Here is a 24348-nt window from a genome sequence, read left to right on the forward strand (position 1 = left end):
TTAATTGAACCTTCTGTATGACTAAGCAATAAAACAGAATTTTTTACATGAAATTAGAATTAGGAAACCTAAGAGAGAACAGGTAAAGAAGTAAAACAATGGTGACAGAGAATAAAAATATTCAAGATTCTGAATCCAGAATTATACTATGCCTATAAATAATGTAAGACCTTTTTTTACTTGTAAAATCAGACATTTGGCATTATCAGGTCCCACAAATATTGCCCCTTTGCATTATATTTAACATAGTAGTTTAATGTAGTACTGTTACTGAAACTCTGTAAACTTTCTGTGAAATTTCTAACGCAGTACTTTCAATGCATGCATTCGTCAAATCTCTTTTACACAGACAAGCCACCCGCGCAGATAAATGCACTTACATAAGAATAAACTATCTAAAATGCTTTGAATCATCATTCTACAAAAACTAAAAACACAATAAAACACAACATGGTTAGTTCATGCAAAAATTGAAGTTCTCTCTTCATTTACTCCCTCTCATGTTGTTTCCGCACGTCTTGCAGTCGTTTGAACGCACGTGTTTACTACAGTATGCACGTTGTTGTAAATCTGTTCGTCATTTAAAGACATCATGTCTCTTCAGAAGATTTGGATTTGGATTATTAGACCACTTGATTGATTATTTTTACGATGCCATATGACTTTTTTTATATATTTTTTTTTTAGATCTTTTACATTTTAGGGGTATTGACTTTAAATGGAGGCGCAGAAATATCGGTAACACTTTACAATAAGGTTTCATTAGTTAACTACATTAGTTAACATGAACTAATAATGAACTGCATTTCTACAGTATTTAGCCTATTAATCTTTGTTAAAGTTAATTTCAACATTTACTAATACATTATTAAAATCAAAAGCTGTATTTGGTAACATAAGTTAATGCACTGTTAAATAACATGAACTAACTATAAACAGCTGTATTTTTATTAACTAATGTTAACAAAGATTAACAAATACAGTAACAAATGTATTACTCATGGTTTGTTCCTGTTAGTTAATACATTAACTAATGTTAACAAATTAAACCTTATTGTAAAGTGTTGTAAAAAATCTTTATTTGTATTTGATAGATGAACGAAAATCTCATCGGTTTCTCAATCTCAAATCTCAAACAACGAGGGAGAGTAGATGACAGAATTAACATTTTTGGGTGATTTATACTTTATAAATGCAGTAAGCTGAGTCTTGGATAAAACTAACTGTATCGCGAGTCATATCGTTTACATCAACGATATATTATCACATTTTTATATTGTGATATCTCGATATACAATGTATCGTTACACCCCTAGGAATTCATGTATACATACAATATGTTGAAATCCGGATTATTATTTAAAATGTAGTAAGTTAACACATTCACACTTGCATTTTCAGTGTCCCACGTTCTGTCCTATTTTGTATTTACATTAAATATGTAATGTTCTATTTATTAAAACTAAGTATAAATCTCATCAATTTAGTTTAAGCATTTTTAAATCTATTCCAAAATAATAACTAAAGGCAGTAATAATTAAAATAATATATTTTATTTGTGAACTGATGTTCAGCTTTTCTTTTTAATATTGAAATTATTTTCGTGTTATCAGTCATCAAACTCGGTAAACACCGGTCAAAACACGAAAACGTACCTTTAATTTCATCAGGCTGATTGCTCACTAAAAAACCTCAACAGCCATCATGTTTTCAGGCCATTTTATCTTTGATTTTGACGTGACATAAAGCAATGATATCTAATTGGTGGTGTTGTTGTTTACTTACTTTTTAACTAGTCTTCCCATTAGCGCCATAATGTTGTTCATACATACCGATTCGCATATGAGCACGAAAATAAGAGGCAGGATTTATCACAAGAACCAATCATATCCAGTTATAGTGCGATGAAGGCTTTGCATCCTCTTATGTGACTTTCCCCCATTCATTCTCGATCACCCCCCTCCAAACCCACCGCATGTTTTAAGGGGTCTGTTAAAACTCAATGGGCTCAGGGGAGGCAAGAGAGATAACTTTACCTGCTGCTGTAATATTTGTATTCTTTTATTTTATAATCATTATTTTCTAATCCAATTTTTTGTGGAGGCACTACCTCCCTTGCCTCCTTGGAGGAAACTCCCCTGATAGACATGTAATTGATTTAAAGAAAATGAAAATTATTTTCTTTCACACAGAGAATAGATTTGTTTATTTTCCCTGTTTTAGGGATGATGAAAGTATTTTTGATGGGCTGATGGAGGAAGATGAGAAAGATAAGGCAAAACGGTGAGTTAAATTGCAAATTTGAGTTGTTCTTCTGTTTTATAATATGAAATATTATCATAATAGAAATGGGTATAAACATCATACACATCACATAGTTGGCATGTTGATGGAATGGTCCGTAGTAGTAGAATACAACACTCCTTTTTACACGTACACTATGAGCATTTGTATGTAAAAACCACACAGGACGTATTCTTACATCGCAAAATATTGCATATAGACATAAGCCCAAGCATTTTTGTAAGCTTAATGCTGCGTTCACACCAAACGCGAATTGAGCGTCAAAATCGCGTCCACCGCGTCTAGTTTCACGCGCGAACACTTTGAATGCATTCGCGCGTCCGCAGAGAATTGGACGCGCGTAGAAATCGAGCGCTGGAAGCGAAATTGACGCACGTTCAAGGCACTCCAGGAGAAATATGTCATAAAACACCACTCTGCCTCTTTTCATTTTCATTAAAAATATATATTAAGCATTAATAGCCACACAAATGTGGTCCAGGCAACTCCTACATTATCTTCACTGCATGTATGTTTAAATATCCTTAAAATATAAAGTTATGAAACTTCTCTTTGCCCTCAGTCAAAACGATTTGGCGGACAACAAATTATAGATTCATCAGAGCAAAGCTCGGCCGTTAGATCTACACAAAACGAACCACTACAGGACATCAGAGCCAGCGGCAGACGCCAGAAGGACTGGCCGAGGAAAGGCTGCCTTCGCCGGGGTTATGAGCAGTGATTGCCCGGTGATCGCCTGGATCTCACAACTCCAAAAACACAAGATTTATAAGCGCTCTCTTTAGAAATAAACCACATATTTGAGCTATAAACAACTACATTCCCACCTTAAAAAGTCTTAAAACTACATTTTGTGACACAATAGTACTATTTTTAATTTATGCAGGGTTTCTCATACACGTCACTTTACCACGTGACAGCAGCAAGCAGGCTCCTGATTGGTTAACGCGGCGCGAATTGACGGCAAAGTTCAAATTTTTCAACTCGGGCGTCAGACGCGAATTCGCTTCAAACGCGTGAATGCACAAAAGCACCATTCGCGTGTAACGCGCGTGTCGCGCAAGACGCTCAATTCGCGTCCAATTCGCGCCATTCGCGCGAACTGGACGTGCGAATGAGGCGGATTCGCGTCCTTTGCGCCGCGCGAAACGCGCCTTCCGCGCCGCGAGACCGCCAGACGCGCGTCAACGCGCCTTTCAATTGACTTAACATTGAAATCACTCGCGCCAGACGCTCTATTCGCGTTTGGTGTGAACGCAGCATAAGAATTTGTTTTATCTTGACACAGCATCTTAATGTCATGCTTATGGTGTTCACTTATTTCATGAACCGTAAAAAGAAAATGGAAAATGGCATAACAGACTGGAATGAGTCTGAATGCATCATAAAACTTGCTAACTTGATTAAAAACTCAAGGGTGGGTGGGTGTTAGGATACTACTAGGTTGTTAACAACCACTTGCTTAACCAACACAAAATAGGTGCCAAGAAGCTTGGCTTTACAATGAATATAGGGAATATGACCACCACTAAACAAGTGCTTTTAAATTTGCTGACATTAGAAGACATTTTCATAGCCTGAAAATCATAGTAGCCTACATAACAGATAGACTTATCATCGTTGAAAAGGTCCCAACTAGCAGAATACAACAAGCTGTTTCAGTCAGAGACCAAACTATGCCAAGTATTCGTGTGAAAAATTGCCACCGACGCACGTGTACACATTATGATGCTTTTGCGCCACATTTTGGTTTGTAACATTGTGAAACATTAGTTAGCCATAGTAGATTCTTGCATATCTTTATTTTGAGCAGGTGGTCTCGAACAAGCCCAAACACAACATAAGACAATGCGTAGATCACGGAGTAACATGACATGTTGCTCTGCTAAAGCTATAGGACTTCCGGGATCCGATCACGTCTGGATCATGAGTGTTTTCATTACTTGTTACTTGTTCAGTAAAATCACTTGTTTTGAGGGTTTTTTGGGTCCCTTGGTTAATTATGTTTCGAAATAAACATTGGTTGGGTTGAAGACATTAATATGTTTCATGCTTAATTTTTTTTTCCTCGTGTGTGTGTGTTTTCACGTGTTTTTCGCATGAGCCGCAGGCACCTCAAAACTGCACACACTAATGACCTTGCTTAATCGATTCTTATCATTGATAAGTTTAATAGATTCAGTTATTATTGACAATTAATTGATCGCCGATTAATCGTCAGCATCCCTACTCTAAAGTGAAAAATTAAGAATGAATAATTTTGCAGCCTTGTCTTCTGCTTTGTTGTTTTATCTTATATTATATCTCTATTATTACAGAGTTTCGAGAAATAAGTCAGAGAAGAAAAGGCGAGACCAGTTTAATGTCCTCATTAAAGAACTTGGCACCATGTTGCCCGGAGTCACACGCAAGATGGACAAATCTACAGTATTGCAGAAAAGCATAGACTATCTGCACAAGCACAAAGGTGAGGCAAGTTCTGGACAGAACAACCGAGGGATCTGTTGTTTGCAGTGCACTGGAATAATTACAGATCTGCATTATTGTTTTTCCATGCGTACAACAGATGTATGTGATTGGTTATAGTTTTCAACTGTTGCAAATAAAACCTAGAAAATAGACAAATGCATAATGCCATGTGATTTACTTCTAAGTGGAATGCTGTAATCATCACTTTTCACTATTAACTTATCACAGCCATAATTGTAATCTTCATTAATCATGCAATTCTACTACCGTACTACTATTATTTTTGAAGAATGTGTGTTGTGAGCTTTATGCTAGTTTTCTGTATGTATGGAATACCTGGATGACCTACAAAAATGTGCAGGCAAAAGTGTGCAGTATAAACCAGATCATACCACACAGAATCCCATAATGCAATATACTTAACCTTCCATTCCAGATTCACAATTATATCACCACTGATTTGTAACCTCTTCCACACATAAGTTAAATATCCTTTTTAATTTCTGTCATAACGGGACTTTACTCGTGAATAAAAAATGCTGTGTAATGAGGTGCGGTGACAACAAAGCTGCATACTACTGCAGTGCTTTTTCAATCTACAGTGAAAAAACAAAGGAAATTATATTTAATGTAATTTTGAAGAAGAAAAAAAGGAATACTGTAGGAAGGAAGCACTGTACTTTTTTATTATTTAGTTGTATTAGTACATATTTAGTTAGCTAGAGATATTTTGCTATAGTAGTATTCCATTCAGAACTGTAATGTCAAACACTGTAATACACTACCTTTTAAAATATTTTTTTTTTTAAAGAAAATACTTTTATTCAGCAAGGGTGCATTAAAGTGATCAAAATGATAGTAAATACATTTATAATTTTACAAAAAAATTCTTTTTTTTAAAAATGTGCTGTTCTTTTGAAACAAATCATCCTGAAAGAAAGCATCACCGTTTCCACAAAAACATAGATGATAATGAGAAATGTTTCTTAAGCAGCAAATTAGCATATTAGAATGATTTCTGAAGCATCATGTGACACTGAAGACTGGAGTAATGATGCTGAAAATTCAGCTTTGACGTCCCAGGAATAAATTAAATTAAGTATATTAAAATAGAAAATGGTTATTTTAAATTGTAGTAATATTTAGTTTGACTGTATTTTCATCGAATAAATGCAACCTTGGTGAGAAGAAACAATTTTTTACCATTTAAAAAATCTTTCAGACCCAAATTTTTAAAGATAGCGTAGTCTCTAATCTACTGAGACATACAGATCAGATCCTAGGTAAACTATTTACAAGGAAGTGTTTGTGTTCACAAACAGAAAATGCTGCACAATCTGAGTCGAGTGAGATCAAGCAGGATTGGAAACCACCATTTCTTAGCAATGAGGAGTTTACACAGCTGATGCTAGAGGTGAGACCCCGGTTTGGGCAAAATGTGTCTTTCTCTTTTGTTTCTTCCTGTTGTGAAAGATGTTTCCACTAATAGAATATGAGTGCATCCTCATTCATGTTTAATGTTTATGATTTTTCATACATCACATTAAATTTGTTGTTTAGAATTTGAGCTGTTTAAGTATTGTGTGTTTTTTCAGGCGCTGGATGGGTTTTTCCTTGTGATGCTGACAGACGGAAACATCATTTACGTCTCGGAAAGCGTAACCTCTCTGCTTGAGCATCTGCCTGTAAGTGAAGAGAGTATGTGTGTGTTTAGTTGTGTGAAGTCCATTCAAATAGTGTCCTGGCATTGTTACATTTTTGTATGTTCATATGTAATCATATTTGTTTCAGTCAGACCTGGTGGATCAGAACCTTTTGAGCTTTCTTCCATTGGGGGAGCACGGAGAAGTGTATAAAGCGCTGGCCTCACACCCAGACATTGAAAAACTCAACTCTGATTACCCCAAGTGTGAGTGTCCAGCCTCAATCTCTTCCAGATATCTTTTTTGCTGTGGTATTTTAAAATCTCTGTGCGAATGTGTGGGCATATTTTCACTCTAACAGTCATCTCAGTTTATATTGTCATGCGCCTAATGTGTTTTTTCGGTTTGTTTGTGTTTTTCTTAGCCAAGAACAAGATGGAATTTTGTTGTCACGTGCTCAGAGGTTCTGTGGATCCCAAGAAACCGCCCGTGTATGAAAATGTCAAGTTTATTGGCAACTTTAAGTCACTTGCCAACAGTGAGTGTTTGTTTTTCCTCTTGATCTAGACCAGGGTTCCTCAAACTCGGTCCTGGAGGATTACTGTCCTGCAGAGTTTAGCTCCAACCCTAATCAAACACACCTTCCTGTGATTTTCTAGTGATCCTGATTAGCTTGCTCAGGTGTGTTTGATCAGGGTTGGAGCTAAACTCTGCAGGACAGTGGCCCTCCAGGACAGAGTTTGAGGAACCCTGATCTAGACTGACTGAATACGAAACCATATGTTGACTGCATTCGTTACACAAATCTCCTTTTTTTCCCCCCTCTTCTCTCAGTGCCTAATGCAACCCGGAATGGCCTTGAGGGAATTTTGCAGCGCTCGTTGCAGCCGGCCTTCGATGATCAAGTCTGTTTTATTGCGACTGTGAGGCTTGCCAAACCCCAATTTATCAAAGTAAGCTGATGATCAATCAGAAAATCCAGAGCAAAAGTAGATCTGCGTTAGAAAAAAATACTCTCTCTGAAAGCAGGCTACTATAGGCACGCATCATAATAAGCTATCACTGGTGTAAACACACTAATATTGACACAATTGATTTGTGTACAGGAGATGTGCATGGTGGAGGAGCCCTATGAGGAATTCACATCTCGACACAGTCTGGAGTGGAAATTCCTCCTATTAGATCACAGGTTTTCATACTTATTCACTATATCACTTTCTCCATGTTTGTAACTCATCGTCCTGTTTTTTTCTTCAATGAGGTGTCTGTGTGTTGTTGTGTTACAGAGCACCACCTATCATTGGCTATATGCCGTTTGAGGTGTTGGGAACGTCAGGCTATGACTATTATCATGTAGACGACCTGCATTCACTGGCCAAATGCCATGAGCATTGTGAGTATAACACACACAATTATATTTGAGACTTTCATCAGGTACCGCATTCTTCATATCTCTTTCCCTGTATATGTCTGCTTGCAGTAATGCAGTTTGGAAAAGGGAAATCGTGTTATTATCGCTTTTTAACTAAAGGGCAGCAATGGATTTGGCTCCAGACTAACTACTACATCACCTATCACCAGTGGAATTCACGACCAGAGTTCATTGTGTGCACGCACACTGTTGTGAGGTACGCAGAGGCACACAAATGTCTACATCAACCAACCAAAGATACCCCTGCATTCATTACCCATGCTGTTCAGGAGCCAGAGCCTGTGCTCGGCCAGGCGAACTGGAGACTGTCGCAACCCTAGACTGTAAAAAAGATGGATGATGGCGCTTTACTACCTTCCACTGAAGAAAAGCGAAGCCGCAAATGTCCGAATATGGCGCAGATTTGGGACCTGGGTCTGCGCAGTAGTGACCTCGGGACATGAGTCTGCACAGTAGAGAGCAGGAAGTAGAGCCGCGATATCAAAACCCTGCCCACACTCCCGCAGTATCTGTTAGTACAGTATGCTGCAGAGCAACTCATTATGTCAGTGTGAAATAAACAGCTGTGGAAATGTAGAAATAAAAGTTAAAGCTCCAATCTCCTTCTGAAAATCATGAAAAAAGTCAGTTGGTGCCTCAGTGACAACTTCGCTCAGAGAAGCTGTCAATCATGACGTCACAATCTCGTTTTTATAGCATCAAATAACTAACTAAGCCCAAACTTATTTTAAAAAACGAACACTTAGCGTCATAAAAGCTACCTAAAATGACAGAGTCCATCTTTGGAAAAAAATTGTTTAAAGTGTAATTTGATTGTTTAGTTTGTTTATGTCCCATCAGAATACATGAAGGGGGCGGGGTTTATGAGCTATACTGGGACCAACCACCTGGGAGCGATCAAGATGCTTTGGCTTCACTTTTCAGGACGTGTGCGGCACGTTTGGTCACGTTGTTTACCTGAATATAACCAGTCTAAAATCAAACAGTGGTTTATCCAGATGTTTGTGCAGGTAATGCAGCATTTCTGTTTTGCTGTTCACAATACCGGGAGTGATTCTAGCACACTGGTAGCTTGCGTAAACTCCCTGTTAGACATGTGCCGGTAAACGGTAATACAATATATAGCAATAATGAACATGCACAATATTGTTATTGAGGGCACTTCAAAAAACCGTGAATAATTATTTCTTACGAATTATTCCGATTTTTAGAATGCATTTTAAGAATACTTTACCCATCAACCGTTTAAAATGAACAATATGTCAAAGAGGAACGCACACCGATGTAAACAAAACCCAATGTGCCGAGCACATGGCGGAACGAGAGAAGGACATGCCCTGAATGAAACGCACATTCACTCTCTGACAGCAGAGGGCGCTGACGGAACAGCAGAAATGCAGCCGTTTCCCCGGTAATCCTCGTAAACAAATCTCATCACATAACCAAAAACCTAATACTTAAAGACTTAAGGCTATTCATTTTCAAACTTAAACATTTTATATTTTAATCTGGACTAAATTACATGCCCTAGATATTGTTTGAATATGTTCTGATTGTTATTCAGTCGTACACTTTACAATAAGGCTCTATTATTTAACATTAGTTCATTCATTAACAAACTGACAATGAAAAATACTTCTAAAACGTGTATTAATCTTAGTTAAAGGGTTAGTTCACCCAAAAATGAAAATTCTGTCATTAATTACTTACCCTCATGTCGTTCGACACCCGTCAGACCTCCGTTCATCTTCGGAACAGAAATTAAGATATTTTAGTTGAAATCTGATGTCTCTGAAAGTCCTCCATTGGCTCAATGGTACTCTACACTGTCAAGACCCTTAAAAGGTACTAAAGACGTCGTTACAAAGTCCATCTCACTACAGTGGTTCTAAAATAACTATGAATCGGCGACAATAGTTTTTGTGCGCAAAAAAACCCTAAATAACGACTTACATAGTGATGACGATTTCAAAACAAAGCATCATGAAGCTTCGAAGCGTTATGAATCACTGAGTCGATTCAGCGGTTTGAATCGCCAAATTTCAGCAGTTTGATCTGAATCATCATTCTGCTCAGTGATTCATAACGCTTCGAACCTTCATGATGCTTTGTTTTGAAATCGTCATCACTATGTAAGTCGTTATTTAGGGATTTTTTTGCGCACAAAAACTATTGTCGCCGATTCATAAAGTTATTTTATAACCACTGTAGTGAGATGGACTTTGTAACGACGTCTTTAGTACCTTTTAAGGGTCTTGACAGTGTAGAATACCATTGAGCCAATGGAGGACTTTCAGAGACATCAGATTTCAACTAAAATATCTTAATTTCTGTTCCGAAGATGAACGGAGGTCTTACGGGTGTCGAACGACATGAGGGTAAGTAATTAATGACAGAATTTTCATTTTTGGGTGAACTAACCCTTTAAATGTAAATTTCAGCATTTAATAACACATTATTAAAATCAAAAGTTGTAACTGTATTATTTAATGGACCTGAGCGAACACTAACAGTTGCTTTTTTTAAACTAACATTATCAAAAAATAATAACTGTAAAAATGTAGCTATTTGTTGATGTTAAAGGGTTAGTTCACCCAAAAATGAAAATGATGTCATTAATTACTCACCCTCATGTCGTTCGACACCCGTAAGACCTCCGTTCATATTCGGAACACAAATGAAGATATTTTTGTTGAAAGCTGATGGCTGAGAAAGGCCTCAGATAGGCCTCCATTGGCATTCAGTACATGTACACTCCCAAGACCCATAAAAGGCACTAAAAATGTCGTTACAAAGTCCATCTCACCACAGTGGCTCTACAATAATTTTACGATGCGACGACAATAGTTTTTGTGCGCACAAAAAAAATCTAAATAACGCCTTTATCCAACTTGTTCTTGTCTTCCGTGTATGCCTGCACGACGCATGCGCAAGAATATGACGTAGCGCCGGCGTTCGGACACATGACCCAGAAGCGATTTGTTTACAAGCAGAGGAAGACGCGAGTATCTAAGCTGTTGAATTCTACATTGATCGTGCTTTAGGTCTCGGCGTAGTTCTCAAAATGGGGCGAAAGTGTGCATTTCATGGATTCCCGAACGCCGGCGCTACGTCATATTCTCGCGTCATGGTGTTTCGTGAGTTCACGGCAGAGGCCAAAACGGAGGACAAGAAGAGGTTGAATAAAGTTATTTTGATTTTTTTTTTTGTGCACAAAAACTATTGTCGTCGCTTCGTAAAATTATTATAGAGCCACTGTGGTGAGATGTAACAACGTTTCAAGTGCCTTTTATGGGTCTTGTGAGTGTAAATGTACTGAATGCCAATGGAGGCCTATCTGAAGCCTTTCTCAGCCATCAGCTTTCAACAAAAATATCTTAATTTGTGTTCCGAAGATGAATGGAGGTCTTACGGGTGTCGAACGACATGAGGGTGAGTAATTAATGACATAATTTTCATTTTTGGGTGAACTAACCCTTTAATGCATTAACTAGCGAGACCTTATTGTAAAGTGTTACCTATTGTTCTTTATAATTCTTTTGCACTTAATCTGTTTTACATATTTGTTTACTTTATACATTTTTGTGTATTGATTTAATGCATTTAAATGTTTGGTTTTTTTTGTTATAAGAAAGTTATTAAACCCTGTGTATATGATAACACTTTTTTTGCAACGAATTTCAATATCGTGATAATACCGTATACCGTGATAAAAGCTTCGGCAATTAATCGCAACACGAAAATTTTATACCGGCACATGCCTACTCCCTGTACTCTCATCTGTCGTTTTTGACAATATATTGAAAATTGAGCCTTTCTCTCTATATTTAGATAAACATTCAACATTATTGCATTGCACAGCAACAGCATTTTTCTGCTCCCCAGCTCTGTTCAAGATCAGCAAGTTTTTAGGGCCTGAGTTGAACCTATATTTCTGCACTCTTTTCTGCAGTTCTGATCTTATTTTCAATTCTTTTTGTTTGTAGTTATGCTGAGGTTCGAGCGGAGCGGAGGAGAGAGATGGGTATAGAGGAGTCTCCCCCTGAGCTTACTGGAGACAAGGTGGGAAGCTTGAGACCGAAACTTCTCAGAAATAGTCAACTAATGTGGTATAATGAATATGCTGTTAAAAAGCTTATCTAAGGCAGATTGTGATTAAGTATTTTACATGACGTTAGTAAAAAATGGCCAGATCATTAATCATTTTGAGGTTAACTGTGGCTGCCTCTAGAATGATTAACAGATTCATGTCTCATTTGCCAAAAAAAAAGTATTTTAAATATACACTATTTTTCAAAAGTTGAAATGAATACTTTTATTCAACAAGCATGCATTAAATTGATCAAAAGTCAGCTGTTTTCAACATTTGATAATAATAAAAGTTTCTTGAGTGCCAAATCAGCATATTAGAATGATTTCTGAAGGATTATGTGACACTGAAAACTGATGCTGAAAATTCAGCTTTGACATCACAGGAATAAATTGCATTTTAAATACAAATAGAAAACAGTCATTTTAAATGAATAATATTTCACAGTATTACTGTTTTACGGTATTTTGATTAAAAAAATGCAGCCTGGGTGAGCATAAGAGACTTTTAAAAACATAAACCAATCACGAAGTGTGTGTGTGTGTGTGTGTGTGTGTACGCACGCACACACACACTCACTCTCACACACACACTCTCACACTCACTCACTCACATTTGCTTTCTATATATCAGTCATTGCAAATAAACATTGATCAACTCCAATACAGATATTTTAGTCTTAATTTTCCTCTCTCTCTGCATCCGTCTCAGATTTCTGGCCGTGAATCGCAGTTGAACACCTCCAGTCTGAAGGAGGTGCTGGATCGTTTCAGTAACAGTCGCACACCCTCCACCTCCTCAAGGAGCTCCCGCAAGTCCTCACACACCGCAGTCTCTGACAACACCTGCACATGTAAGCATTAAAACAAGGGCTTGCCACGTTTTCATTGGCCACAATTTTGTTGTTGGGAAATTATATTCTATATGATTAAAGTTGACTATGGCGTGCTAAAATTTACTTGAGCTAGATTTACAGTCCTTTTAAATGTAAATGACCACTGTACACACCCCAAGAATCCTGTAGACTGGCTGCCATACTAATGTTGTCCTATAGAGGGAGGCACAGGATAAGTTAAAATGACAAAAAAAATGCATACTCAGAGAGCGCTCCACAAGAAAGGTTTGTTTATACCATCTGGGTAGCCTACTCAATATTGATCGGGTGAATGCATGTTTTAAACAGTTTATTATACAGCTATTATAATCGTTGTTCTAAACTAATGCACAGCTTCATTGTTGTAGCACATACACACACATATACAGACAGTAGCTCGCTCCTCATATACAGATTGAAGCCTCTACGGACACACTGAAGCTCGAGTCGCCATTGGCTAATACATATTTTATACATAAGTATAATATAAAATATACATTTAAAAAAACTATTAAAGACAAGTAAACAGACTATAATAAAATAAGAACCAAAAATCTAACTACAACTAATAACACAAAAAAACACAATAGAATGCAAATTAAACAGTGCTTTTCATGTTTTTCAGGTAAATCTAACAGTAAAGTAATCAAATGTAAAATAGCACTGCATAGTAGCACATAAGTACTGCATAACAGCACATAATAGCACTGTATGAATTAAATAAAATATAGATGAATCATAATTAAAGGTAAAAAAGTTAAGTTGATACCATTCAGGTTTTATTGTGAGTTTGATTAACATTAAAAACAGACAGCAGCAGGAATTTAAGGGCTACTGTCACTTTAAGACAATGCACGGATCCAATATATTGATACTGTTACAAATGAGTTTTCTTTCTCGACTGTTTACAGACATAACTGACTATGTTTACTTGGATACTCGCTAAGATGAGCGTTTTGACATTTTGTGTGAAATTGTCCGGTCAAGCGCAAGAAGACGTGAAAGAGAGCTCAATTCAGTATTCACATGCCGCCAGACGCTGCTTTCTGGGCACACCCTTCCAACATGTGATTTATTCAACGCATTGTCAATGCTATCCTGTGCTCTATCAATAAAATAGATGAGAACCTGAAAAGTTATAGCATTTCTTTCTGTTTTTGAAGTAAGGAAAACCCACAGCTTTACTGTGGTAGAGAGACAGACAGGTAGGATTGATTCACACACGTTGTTGCTCTCTCACTAGTGCATTCAAATAAATTTAATCTTACTGTGCTACTTAATCTGATTTAGAACAAGCAAAAAATATATAAGAAATATAACAAACCTTAGACACATGTATCAAAATTAGCTGTTATTTCAGAGCAATAGCGCTCTGACAAATGTCACAGCTGTGCTTCAGGCGATGTGAGTTCAAGTCCTAACACAAGGTTCAGGTTTCTCAAGCCAACATCAAAGTTTGTCGGGTGTTAATGTCAAGCCCTGATTAAAACCAAAAGTGTTTTTTTCTTTTGGGTTTTCCTGATTTTGCGCCTGTTTGAAAACATGTTTGATTTCCTCAGCAACTCCCTCCAAGCTACAGACTGATGTGAGCACTCCAACCCGGCCCTCTGTTGATATGACACCCCAACGTCGTTCCTCTGTCAGCACACAGGTGAGACTTGCCTCTTCATCAACAAAAAGTATTTAATAATCTTACAAAACACTTCTAACTTAACCTTAATTACTCAGCTGCTATGAGTATGTCTTTGTTTTGATAGTCCATGAGTTCTCAGAACACCAATCAAACTGGCTCTCCGATCCAAATCAGCCAACATCAACATCAACCACAACAACAACATCCTCAACCACAGCAGCAGGTTCAACCTAATGCTCTGGTGAGAATTCAGTTTTGTTTTTTTGTTCAGCAGGTTCAACTTAAGGCCTGTTGCATGAAGCTAGCTTAACAAGCTCTGAGTTTGAGTAGGTTTAGAGTTGACCAATCTAGATAAATCTAACCTCGTTTAGATCTGGTTCAGCAGTATCACCTGAAAAGTGTGACGTGCGGCAAACAGCCAATCACATGGAACATGGAGAGCATCAGTTTGATTTTACTTCTCGCAAGAGAGATGGCGCAATTCACTTTTAAGATTAAAGGTCCCATGGCATGACATTTTTCTATTATTTTATAATGTTTCCTGAGGTGTACTTATATTGTTAGTATGACTTTTACATCATAAAATGTCATAATTTAGAAATAAAAGGCATTTTTTCTATACTGCTGTTTGCCCTGTGGCTGAATGCCCTGCTTCAAGAGGCGTGTCTGCTGTGAGACTTCAGTAAAAACGCCCACTGTTGCGATTGGCTGACATCTTTGCATTTTAAATGAGCGGAGGGGGCGTGGTTTAACTTGGTCTACGAGGCACGAGCAGGCACGAGCTGCTGCCAGAGAGACGGATGGACCTGAGTTCACTTCACATCAGTTCTCAGCATGTCTGAACTGTTGTAGTTACAGCATATACTTCAGGTTATTAGTCTATTTCTAGTCGGAGGGGCTGTCACTCATGTCAGAAAGTTAGTAACTTTAGTAAATTATAGATCAGCGCTGACTGGAGACGCGAACCGTTTAGAACGATTCAGTCCGATTTGGTGAACTGATTCGGTTCACTAAAAAGAACTGGTTCAAAAGAATGATTCGTTCGCGAACCGGACATCACGGAGACGGAGCTCAGCGATTGCTAACAAAGTTATTTATAGTAACTACTGAGTTATGAGAGCGCTGTCAGTCAGCGCGAGTTTATTGTGTTTGTATCTGAGAGTTCTGAATAAACACGTCCCAGTCACACCGAGTCCGTCTTCATCATTATTCTACCAACTTTGTAACACATGCAAAGTACCATTACAGCTGTCGAGATGAACGAGTTAAAAGTAAGTGTTGATAATAGCATTATTTCTAAAATAAAATAAAAGCGTCAGTGACGCGCGTTGAGTACACAGCGCAAACAAAGACACAACAGCAGTAATTGAATGTAATCCAGTTTATTGTGGGGCTAGGCTGGCTACAGATACCCTCACGCTTACCCCCCTTCTGCTTAATCTCGCGCCGCGTTTGGTGCCTCCGCTGTGGGCCAGATGCAGTACTGGGGGTCGGGGATGATGAAGGCCAAGCTTCGGCGTGCGTGAGGTTTATCTCTAAGGATGTGTCTCTGCCGATGTTGAGCAGAAACTCATGACTGTATGCACATTTTAGAACCGATAGACGCGACGAGGACGTACAAAAACACTGACTCACAAGATAGAAAACACGAAAACACCGTTCTGTCGGGAGAGAGAGAAGCCGCTGCGTGTGCACGAATAATAAATAATTAGCCTACACATCAGAAATCACTGATCACAGATCAGAAGGAACTGAAAAAAGACTTCTGTTTTCATTTGTACATCCAAACACTGAGAAACTGCCAGCGTTCACTCGTTCACAACCCATGATCTCTCTAGCGTTTGCATGGGCGTGCCAGATTCTCTGGGTGGAGGAAAGGGAGGAAACCGTTCCTGCTTGGACGTCAAACCAGGAGACTTCAGGATTGGCTCGTCTGGCCTGTCATTTTCTCAAAGGCAGAGAAAGACAGCCAGAACTCGGGTTTACACCGATCAACATTTCTATCCACTTGGGGACAATATTCAGGCTAGGGGAACTCATATTAATGTTGAAAAACCTCATAAAATGAAAATTTCATGCCATGGGACCTTTAAGAGATCATTCTGAAAAAATATCATGAAATTGAATGCATTTACAAGGCTGGAATAAACACTGCTGCTGCAGCGAAAGTTTGAGAAGGCACTTGTCTCGCAGCTGATTGGTCCAGTTTGGGTTTGCGATCTCTAACCCAGAATAAAACCTGCTCCAAAGCAGGTTAGCCATGTAGTGTAAGTTTAAAATGTTTAAAAAAATATCACTTCATAGTCTTCTCTATATTAATATAGATTAACCCTTATTAAAGTTATTCAGTCAAGAGCAGTGAGTGATATTTTTTTCTGGCTTTTGTTATCTCGTCTTTTATGAGAAAAGGCTTCATTTTCTGGCTTTACATGTTTTCACTATTACACGGTAGGGGGTGCTATTATTCATCTCCTGAATGAGTACAGAATCTCCAGATCAAAACAGAGGCGAAGAAGAAGCAGAAACGAGCGATCTCACACCAAGAAGCCAATAAGGAAGTGACTTAAACTGCAATTCATCGACTGGCCGCTAGAGACAGGGCTCAATGAGATTCTGCTCCTTTTTGGAGCCTATGTTAAAATGCCAAACTTTAAAGCAGAAAAAAACATGTTTACAGTCTGGTACAAATTATGGTTTTGTTCTATACAGCTAATTTTGCCCTTCATGACAACTGTGAATTTTTCTTTATAACTCATTCTTTTCAATTATATTAAGCCTTAAAGTTCTGCATAATTAAAGGCATGGACACTTTGAGTGACAGGTGGATTGCCATTTGTCTGTTAGCCATCACTATCATACAAGCAGATGCATATGAAAAATAAAGCGATCATCAACATTAAACAGCATATAAATCAAAACTGCCTAATGTTAAATAAAATAATATAAATAAAATGTCGACCCAGGAAGTGGTTAGGACTGTGAAGCTTTTGGGGGTGTTGATGGACTTGATTTACTTTCTGTATTTGTATCATCGTTCTGAATCCCATCTGTATACAACTTAGTCTTTGACAAAAACATGATTTTCTCAAAAGGTTGCTTTTTTTATGAAACCTCAAGTGTTGATAAAAAAAGAATGCATGAAGCTAGAATAAAACAGAGGCTCTGTTCTTTTGCGTTGTTATTGCATGTTCAGATATTCATACTACAAGATATTCTGTGGGCCATAAAACTTGTGAAAAAGACCAAACACGCTGGCGGTGTCATGTTTACGTTCACTTAAGACATGCCCGACTTTGTTCACGATAATACTCAACAAGACAGGCTTTTTGACATAATTTGGTGTGAATATTCACACTCTGTGAGACGCGTTGGCGCACGTTCATATCGGTGGCATATAATGTTACATCTGTGATATAATATGAAACATATTTATTTATATATATATATATATATATATAAGCCGCAATTTAAATGTCTTTAATTTAATTTGTTTACCCCCAAGGACACAATTTTTATCTTTGTGCTTTCTGAATGTAGTTCTCTGCGCAGTTGAATGCGATGCAGCACCTAAAGGAGCAACTGGAGCAGAGGACACGCATGATAGAGGTGAACATTCAGAAACAGCAGGAGGAACTGAGACAGATTCATGAGCAGCTGCAGAGAGTGCAGGGACCGGGAACTCAGGTACACGCGCATAATTGTGTGAATGTTCTTATTGACCGTTTTGTTTTCATGGTAACAGAAGCATGTGATTTAAAATGGTGTCTTTCAGATGATATTGCAGCAGTCGGGAGGTGGACTCGGCTTACAGTTGCCTCAAGTTGGAGGAGCACAGAATAACATTCTAGGGGTAGGGGCACAGACTGGGGTAATAGCTATACAGGGCCAAAATGTGACAAGTACTGCACACAGTGGGACTGTTCCACAGCACCAAGCACTTCCACAGCAACAGGCTCCTCATTCCCTTCAGCAGAATCTACAGGGTTCTTCTGTGACACAGGTGAGTTTGTTTTTTGTTTTGATTATGATTGTTTATTAAAAGTAGGGATGGGTATTTTTCAAAAATATTGTATGCGAATATTTGGGCTCATAAAAAAACAAATATTTATTTAAATGAAGTTTAACGAGAAAGCTGAAGTTTTTTTTTGTCATTTATATTTTTGTCACCGTTTCTGAACAAGCTTATCAGCAAATATAGGCTACACAACAAACTTACATTATATCGTGAGATTTTCTTAGTTGAAAATTAAACTATGTGTGTAAGCAAACGATGAGAAACGCAGAAAACGCTAATAAAGCAGACTTCGGCAGTTATCATGCAGAACATGCATATACACTCGAGTCAGAATATGATTATCGTTTTTATTTTGTTTCACATGTTCATGTTGAGGGGAAAAAAAGATCAAATGTGCTCCGCAGACAGACTTTGCAGGGACACAGATAACAGTTTGCGAAGCGAAGATTATTCCAGCGCTTTTTCTGTTCTTCGTGAATGCAGTGATGCACAGCTGCTGTCTTTCCTCATTCGACCGGTGTTTGGATTTCATGTGATTTCATGGTGGTGATATTTATGATAACTGAATTTCACCCGACAATTTTTCCACATGACATGTTGATCCATTTGATCAAAGTAATTCCAAACTGCGCCTAGAGGCAGACGACATTCTGTGATTTAATATACATCCAACTTGTTCACACGCTCCACAGCGCCACCCTGTGCATTTAGTTATAAGTGAGTTTTAGTTTGAGTACTTTTGATTGCACTGCATTTATGGCAAGCAAAGCAACATATGTAGCAAAATTTTTAATAGTGTTTTTATTTTTCGAATAATTGCAGATTGAATATTCGACACTTCGTACACACCCCTATTTAAAAAAATTTAATGTATGATGAAATCTGAATTTTGGTCACAATTCAGTATTTCAGATTCAGTCAATTTATATAGTTTTATATATATTATGCATGTACACTATCACTTTAAAAGTTTGGGGTCGGTTATATTTTTAAAGTCTCTTATGCTCGCCAAAGTTGCACTTATTTAATAAAAAAAATAGGAAAAAGTTGATGTTGTGAAATTATTATTAAAATTTAATAGAACTGTTTTCTGTTTTAATATATTTTAAAATATAATTCATTCCTGTGATGGCAAAGCTGAACTTTCAGCATCATTACTCCAGTGTCACATGATCCTTCAGAAATCATTCTAGTATGCTGATCAGGGCTCCAGACTGCGACCAAATGGTCGCATTTTGCGACTAAAATTTGAGAGTGTGCGACTGAATTTTACATCCAGTCGCACATGTGCGACCAGTAAATTTGCCTGCTGTCGGTACTGGAGAAATGAAGAAAATACACATACTATTTATAATTGATAGACGTTATATCTGTCAAATTCTATCTTTCCCAGCCGTTTCTATATGAGATAATATTAAACCATTTGTCCGTGATGAATTTTTGCTATTCGCAATCCAGAAGAGAGAGAAAGCGAGCGAGCTCTCTCACGTGGAGCTACAGCGAACCCAACACGTCAGTCAGCTCAATGAGTAACGATGGCCAAGAGAACTACACAAAAGTTTAGTCTGCTTAAACTTTAGGGATGTGCTGTGATATTAAAATAATTTTATTTTCGATTTCGGCTTCCAATAATTATAAAAAGAAGATATGAGGTAAAACTATTCCTATAGCCGTGTTCCGTCGAGCGCGACATCCTTCCCTTCACAGCGCTGGCATTTCTCCCTAAACCTAAACTTAACGTCAGAATCAGTGATTGTTGTAAACTGCAGTCTCCGCTGTTGCCAAACTGTGGGATGTGTTTGATAATAAAGAGCTATTAAATGCACAATAAGCCGCGCAAAGAGACGCTGTTTCCAACTTCAAGGCGGCTTATGCGTGTGTGCTGTGAAATGGACCGACTGGACTTGCACTTAATATTTTAGGCTTTGTGTGCGCGTCTAAACCATCAAATGCACAACAAATAGCCTGTGTCAAAATGACCGGATTGGAGAGTAGTTACTTTGACAGTTTATATCTTAAATGGGCGTAAATAGTTCGGAGAAATAGGAGAATATGATATTATTAGTTTTGCATTCGGTCTTAAACGGGCAGCATCTAATAAACCTGCTGACGATTGAGCCATTAATTCGAAATGAACAAAAGACAAAGTGCAAATATTCACATCTCTTGAATGAATATCTTTAGCTTTTATAAGCATTATTCCATCAATACAGTGAAAACTATGCAGTGTTATTTTACATTTCATTACTTTATTAGATTTCTTTGTAGGTTTATTAGATTTCTTTGTAGGTTTATTAGATGTCTTTGTAGGTTTGTTCTTTCTAAGTAATATTAATGTTAGCAGACCTTCCGAATGCCTGCACACTGGTCCATTTACAAATATATGTTTTATATTTTTGTTCAAACATTGCTGTTTCTTTTGCTATAGATATTTTACTTTTCAGATTATAAAGCCATGTTAATTATGGTTTCAATTATGTTTTTTTTTTTTGTTTTTTTTTTCATTAAAAACTGTAACTGTATAATTAAAAGAACCGATAAGAATACCGTTAAAGTACCGGATCGATAAGCAGTATCGGTAAGAGTAGTAATACCGTTAAAACCTTAACGATACCCATCCCTATTAGTAATACAGTGCAAATTAGTAGATTTGGTTAGCATGTTGATTTACGGTGTGCGCCCCTAAATTTTCTGGTTGTGCCCCTAAAATTTTCAGTTGGGGGCCACTGTGCTCCTAGTGGAAAAAGTTAGTCTGGAGCCCTGCTGATTTCTCAATGATTTATCAGTTTATCAATGTTAAAAATAGTTCTGCTGCTTTTTATCGGGATTCTTTTAATAGAAAGTTCAAAAGAACAGCATTTATTTGAATTAAAAATCTTTTAAAGTATTTACTGTCACTTTAAATCAGCTTAATGCATCTTTTATGAACAAAAAAGAATCTTACTGACCCCCATACATCAATGTATACACAGATTAATTATGCTTTTTAATATAGCTATAAATACTTAAAGGTGCAGTGTGTGAATTTTAGCAGCATCTAGCAGTGAGATTGTGAATTGCAATCAGCCACCGCTTACCCCTCCCTTTCGAAGCGCATAGAAAAGCAACGGGTGCCGACACAGGACAAAAATGTAGTTGTCGGAGAGAGCAAAGAGTGACTAGCGCTCTGTAGAGAAGTTTGTCCATTAAGGGCTACTGTATAAACATGATGCCACAAAATGGCGACCTCACTGTAAGGGGACCTGCGGTGTATGTAGATAGAAATGGCTCATTCTAAGGTAATAAAAACATAACGGTTCATTATGTAAGGTCTTTATACACCACTGAAAACATAGTTAAGTATATTGTATTGCATTTCTGTCAATAGATCCTCATAAATTTATCAAAGGTGCAGTGTTTAGTATTAAAGGTATATGACGCCAATCACAACATAAAAAAGATTGATTTACAGTTGTTAACTTATGGTATAAGCAGTATCTTTAGCTGTGTATTGCCTACAAGTTGCTTTTAAAAAAGCTCATTAACAATGACATAATCTCTTATCTTCCACTTCATGTGGCGACATCATCTAAATGGATGACGTAGTTTTTCCTTGTCTCATTTTTTTTTCTCAGCGTGGTCCTGTGTATAATACCATGATGATCAGCCAGCCTGCCAATACCAATGTTGTGCAGATACCCAGCAGTCTGGCTCCAAAAATCAATCAGGGCAATGCAATAAACAGGTAGAGTACATGTCTTTTTTCTTCCTCTCTCTTTTCCAAGACACCGTCTAATATTATATGCTTCAAATTATTATTATATTAAACTATTATTCTTAATATTAATACTACTACAGTTTTTTTTTTTTTATTCGCTTTGGTACTATTTCACAAGTAAGGTGTACATTTTTGTACATGTTTCAAATCACCCTCTTTGCAGAAATCTACAGTGACACAGGCTACATATGCCTCATTAGAAAATATTCTTACATTAACTAACTTATGTAATTGAATCCATAATGTTTGTAATAGTATCTATTCAGTGTGTGATCAAAAGGTGTGATAAAGTTATGACACCGCCATGTGGTTCTGGCCTACAGAACAGAGTTTGCTGCCAAAAAATGTTCTCACTGGACCATATGACTGAATATATACTGTAGTTGACCTTTTATAAGGGTGAGTTACAGTAATGCGGCAGTCTCTACCATGGCAATCTGTTTACAGTATCACATGGCATACATACTGTAATATAAAATGCTGTATTTGATGCTGTCCGTCTCCCTTCTTCTTATCAGTCTGATGTTACACCGTCATTGACTATTTCCTCTTCCTTGTCCTCTATTCTGCTCTATTCACAAATTGCAAATCTTTCTGTCCCACCTACACACACACACACACACATACACGTCTAGTTCACTATCTTTGTGTGGGCACTCCATATACGTAATGGTTTTTATACTGTACTAACTCTATATTCTCTCCCCTTACACTAACCCTACCCATCACACAAAACTTTCAGCAATTTTGCATTTTCAAAAAAAAAAACTAATTCTGTATGATTTATAAGATTGTTTACTCATGGGGACAAAAAATGTCCCCGCAAGGACAAGGATTTAGGATATTGCCATCTTTTATAGGGACATTATGTAGAGTTTACCTGGCCACACACATAGCTTATAATGTAAAAATAATTAATTGAATATGGTTAACCATATCGGAAATTGCAAACAAAGGAGAAACTATGTCTATATAATCAATATCTATAGAAATCTATTGATGTACCAAATGATTAATTGATTAACCATTAAGATCAGTTGGATTAAATCATAAACAAATGTATTAAACTGAACGAGAAGAGATGCAAATCAAAAATTTGATAGTAAGAGCTTTATGAAAGGCAGTTACTGTGAATGAAACATTTATAAAGATGAAACACTTTTGTGTAGTGAAAAGGATACTTTGTGGTTTTGTGTATTGTACTAACATAAAAATAAAAATATGCTGAAATGTTTGAAAAAGTGCTTTTGATGATCTGTTGTGATACTAGCACTGAGTTTTGAAAATGTACACCTTACTTGTGAAAATGGTACCAAAGCGAATTTAAAAAAAAACTGTAATATTAATTATTTCTTTCTTTGCCTTACCCTGTCACTCAGGTTTCCTGCTGGGCAGCAGTTGGTCACTAAGATTGTGACGGCTCCAATGGCGTGTAGTGCTGTCATGGTGCCCACAACAATGTTTATGGGTCAGGTGGTGACCGCTTACAGCCCGTTTCCACAGCAACAAGGTCAGACACAGACCATAGCATTGCAGACTCAGTCAGCTGCACCTGCAGAACAACAGGCTCAAGCTACCACATTACAAACAAATCAACAGCAGGGGGCGACGCAGCAGCCAACAAAACAGCACCAACCGTTTTTACAGGTAACAAAGCATGCACAGAGTTTCATTCTGAATCTCTTCAGGACTTGATTCAGTTATTTGTATGCATCCCCACTTAAATGTTAATATTACCCTTGTGACATGTCTCATTCTTAACCAACTATAGAAAAAGTTGTTTACAAGTCCTAACCAAGTTGACCAAGATGCTAATCCATCTAAACCAGTGGTTCTTAAACTTTTTGACTCTAAGGTGTATACATAAACACACATACACAGTGCTGGGTAGGAACTGATTACATGTAATCTGGATTATGTAATCAGATTCCAAAAATTCGATTATTTTACATTTTAAGATACAAACTAGTTACTTTCTATTGATTCCGCAGCATTTGATCACTGCATTTACAGAAATCATTTCACTTTTAAGACGCTATCTCAGCATTGCAACATTGCATATCTAATCAGCTCCTGATGAACACATTAGTTATTATTTGAATTATCGCTCCGCAAGTCATTTACCCTCTTT

General features: G+C 37.4%; 1 protein-coding gene across 2 annotated transcripts in view; it reads left to right on the forward strand.

Annotated features, from left to right (window-relative positions):
- The window catches only part of clockb (clock circadian regulator b), a 49580-nt gene that overhangs the window by 2197 nt on the left and 23035 nt on the right, over window positions 1-24348 (forward strand). For both annotated transcript variants that reach the window (XM_079813376.1, XM_079813375.1), the window contains exons 3-20: window positions 2224-2283; window positions 4623-4771; window positions 6096-6187; window positions 6369-6458; window positions 6565-6682; window positions 6841-6954; window positions 7251-7369; window positions 7523-7605; window positions 7703-7809; window positions 7897-8044; window positions 11835-11910; window positions 12650-12791; window positions 14372-14463; window positions 14570-14686; window positions 17983-18129; window positions 18218-18445; window positions 22075-22184; window positions 23597-23864. In XM_079813376.1, coding sequence (XP_079669502.1) covers window positions 2224-2283; window positions 4623-4771; window positions 6096-6187; window positions 6369-6458; window positions 6565-6682; window positions 6841-6954; window positions 7251-7369; window positions 7523-7605; window positions 7703-7809; window positions 7897-8044; window positions 11835-11910; window positions 12650-12791; window positions 14372-14463; window positions 14570-14686; window positions 17983-18129; window positions 18218-18445; window positions 22075-22184; window positions 23597-23864 — 2260 coding nt within the window. The remainder of the gene's footprint in view (window positions 1-2223; window positions 2284-4622; window positions 4772-6095; window positions 6188-6368; window positions 6459-6564; window positions 6683-6840; window positions 6955-7250; window positions 7370-7522; window positions 7606-7702; window positions 7810-7896; window positions 8045-11834; window positions 11911-12649; window positions 12792-14371; window positions 14464-14569; window positions 14687-17982; window positions 18130-18217; window positions 18446-22074; window positions 22185-23596; window positions 23865-24348) is intronic.

Source organism: Gobio gobio, assembly GCF_949357685.1.
Source record: "Gobio gobio genome assembly, chromosome: 3".
NCBI lineage: Eukaryota > Metazoa > Chordata > Actinopteri > Cypriniformes > Gobionidae > Gobio > Gobio gobio.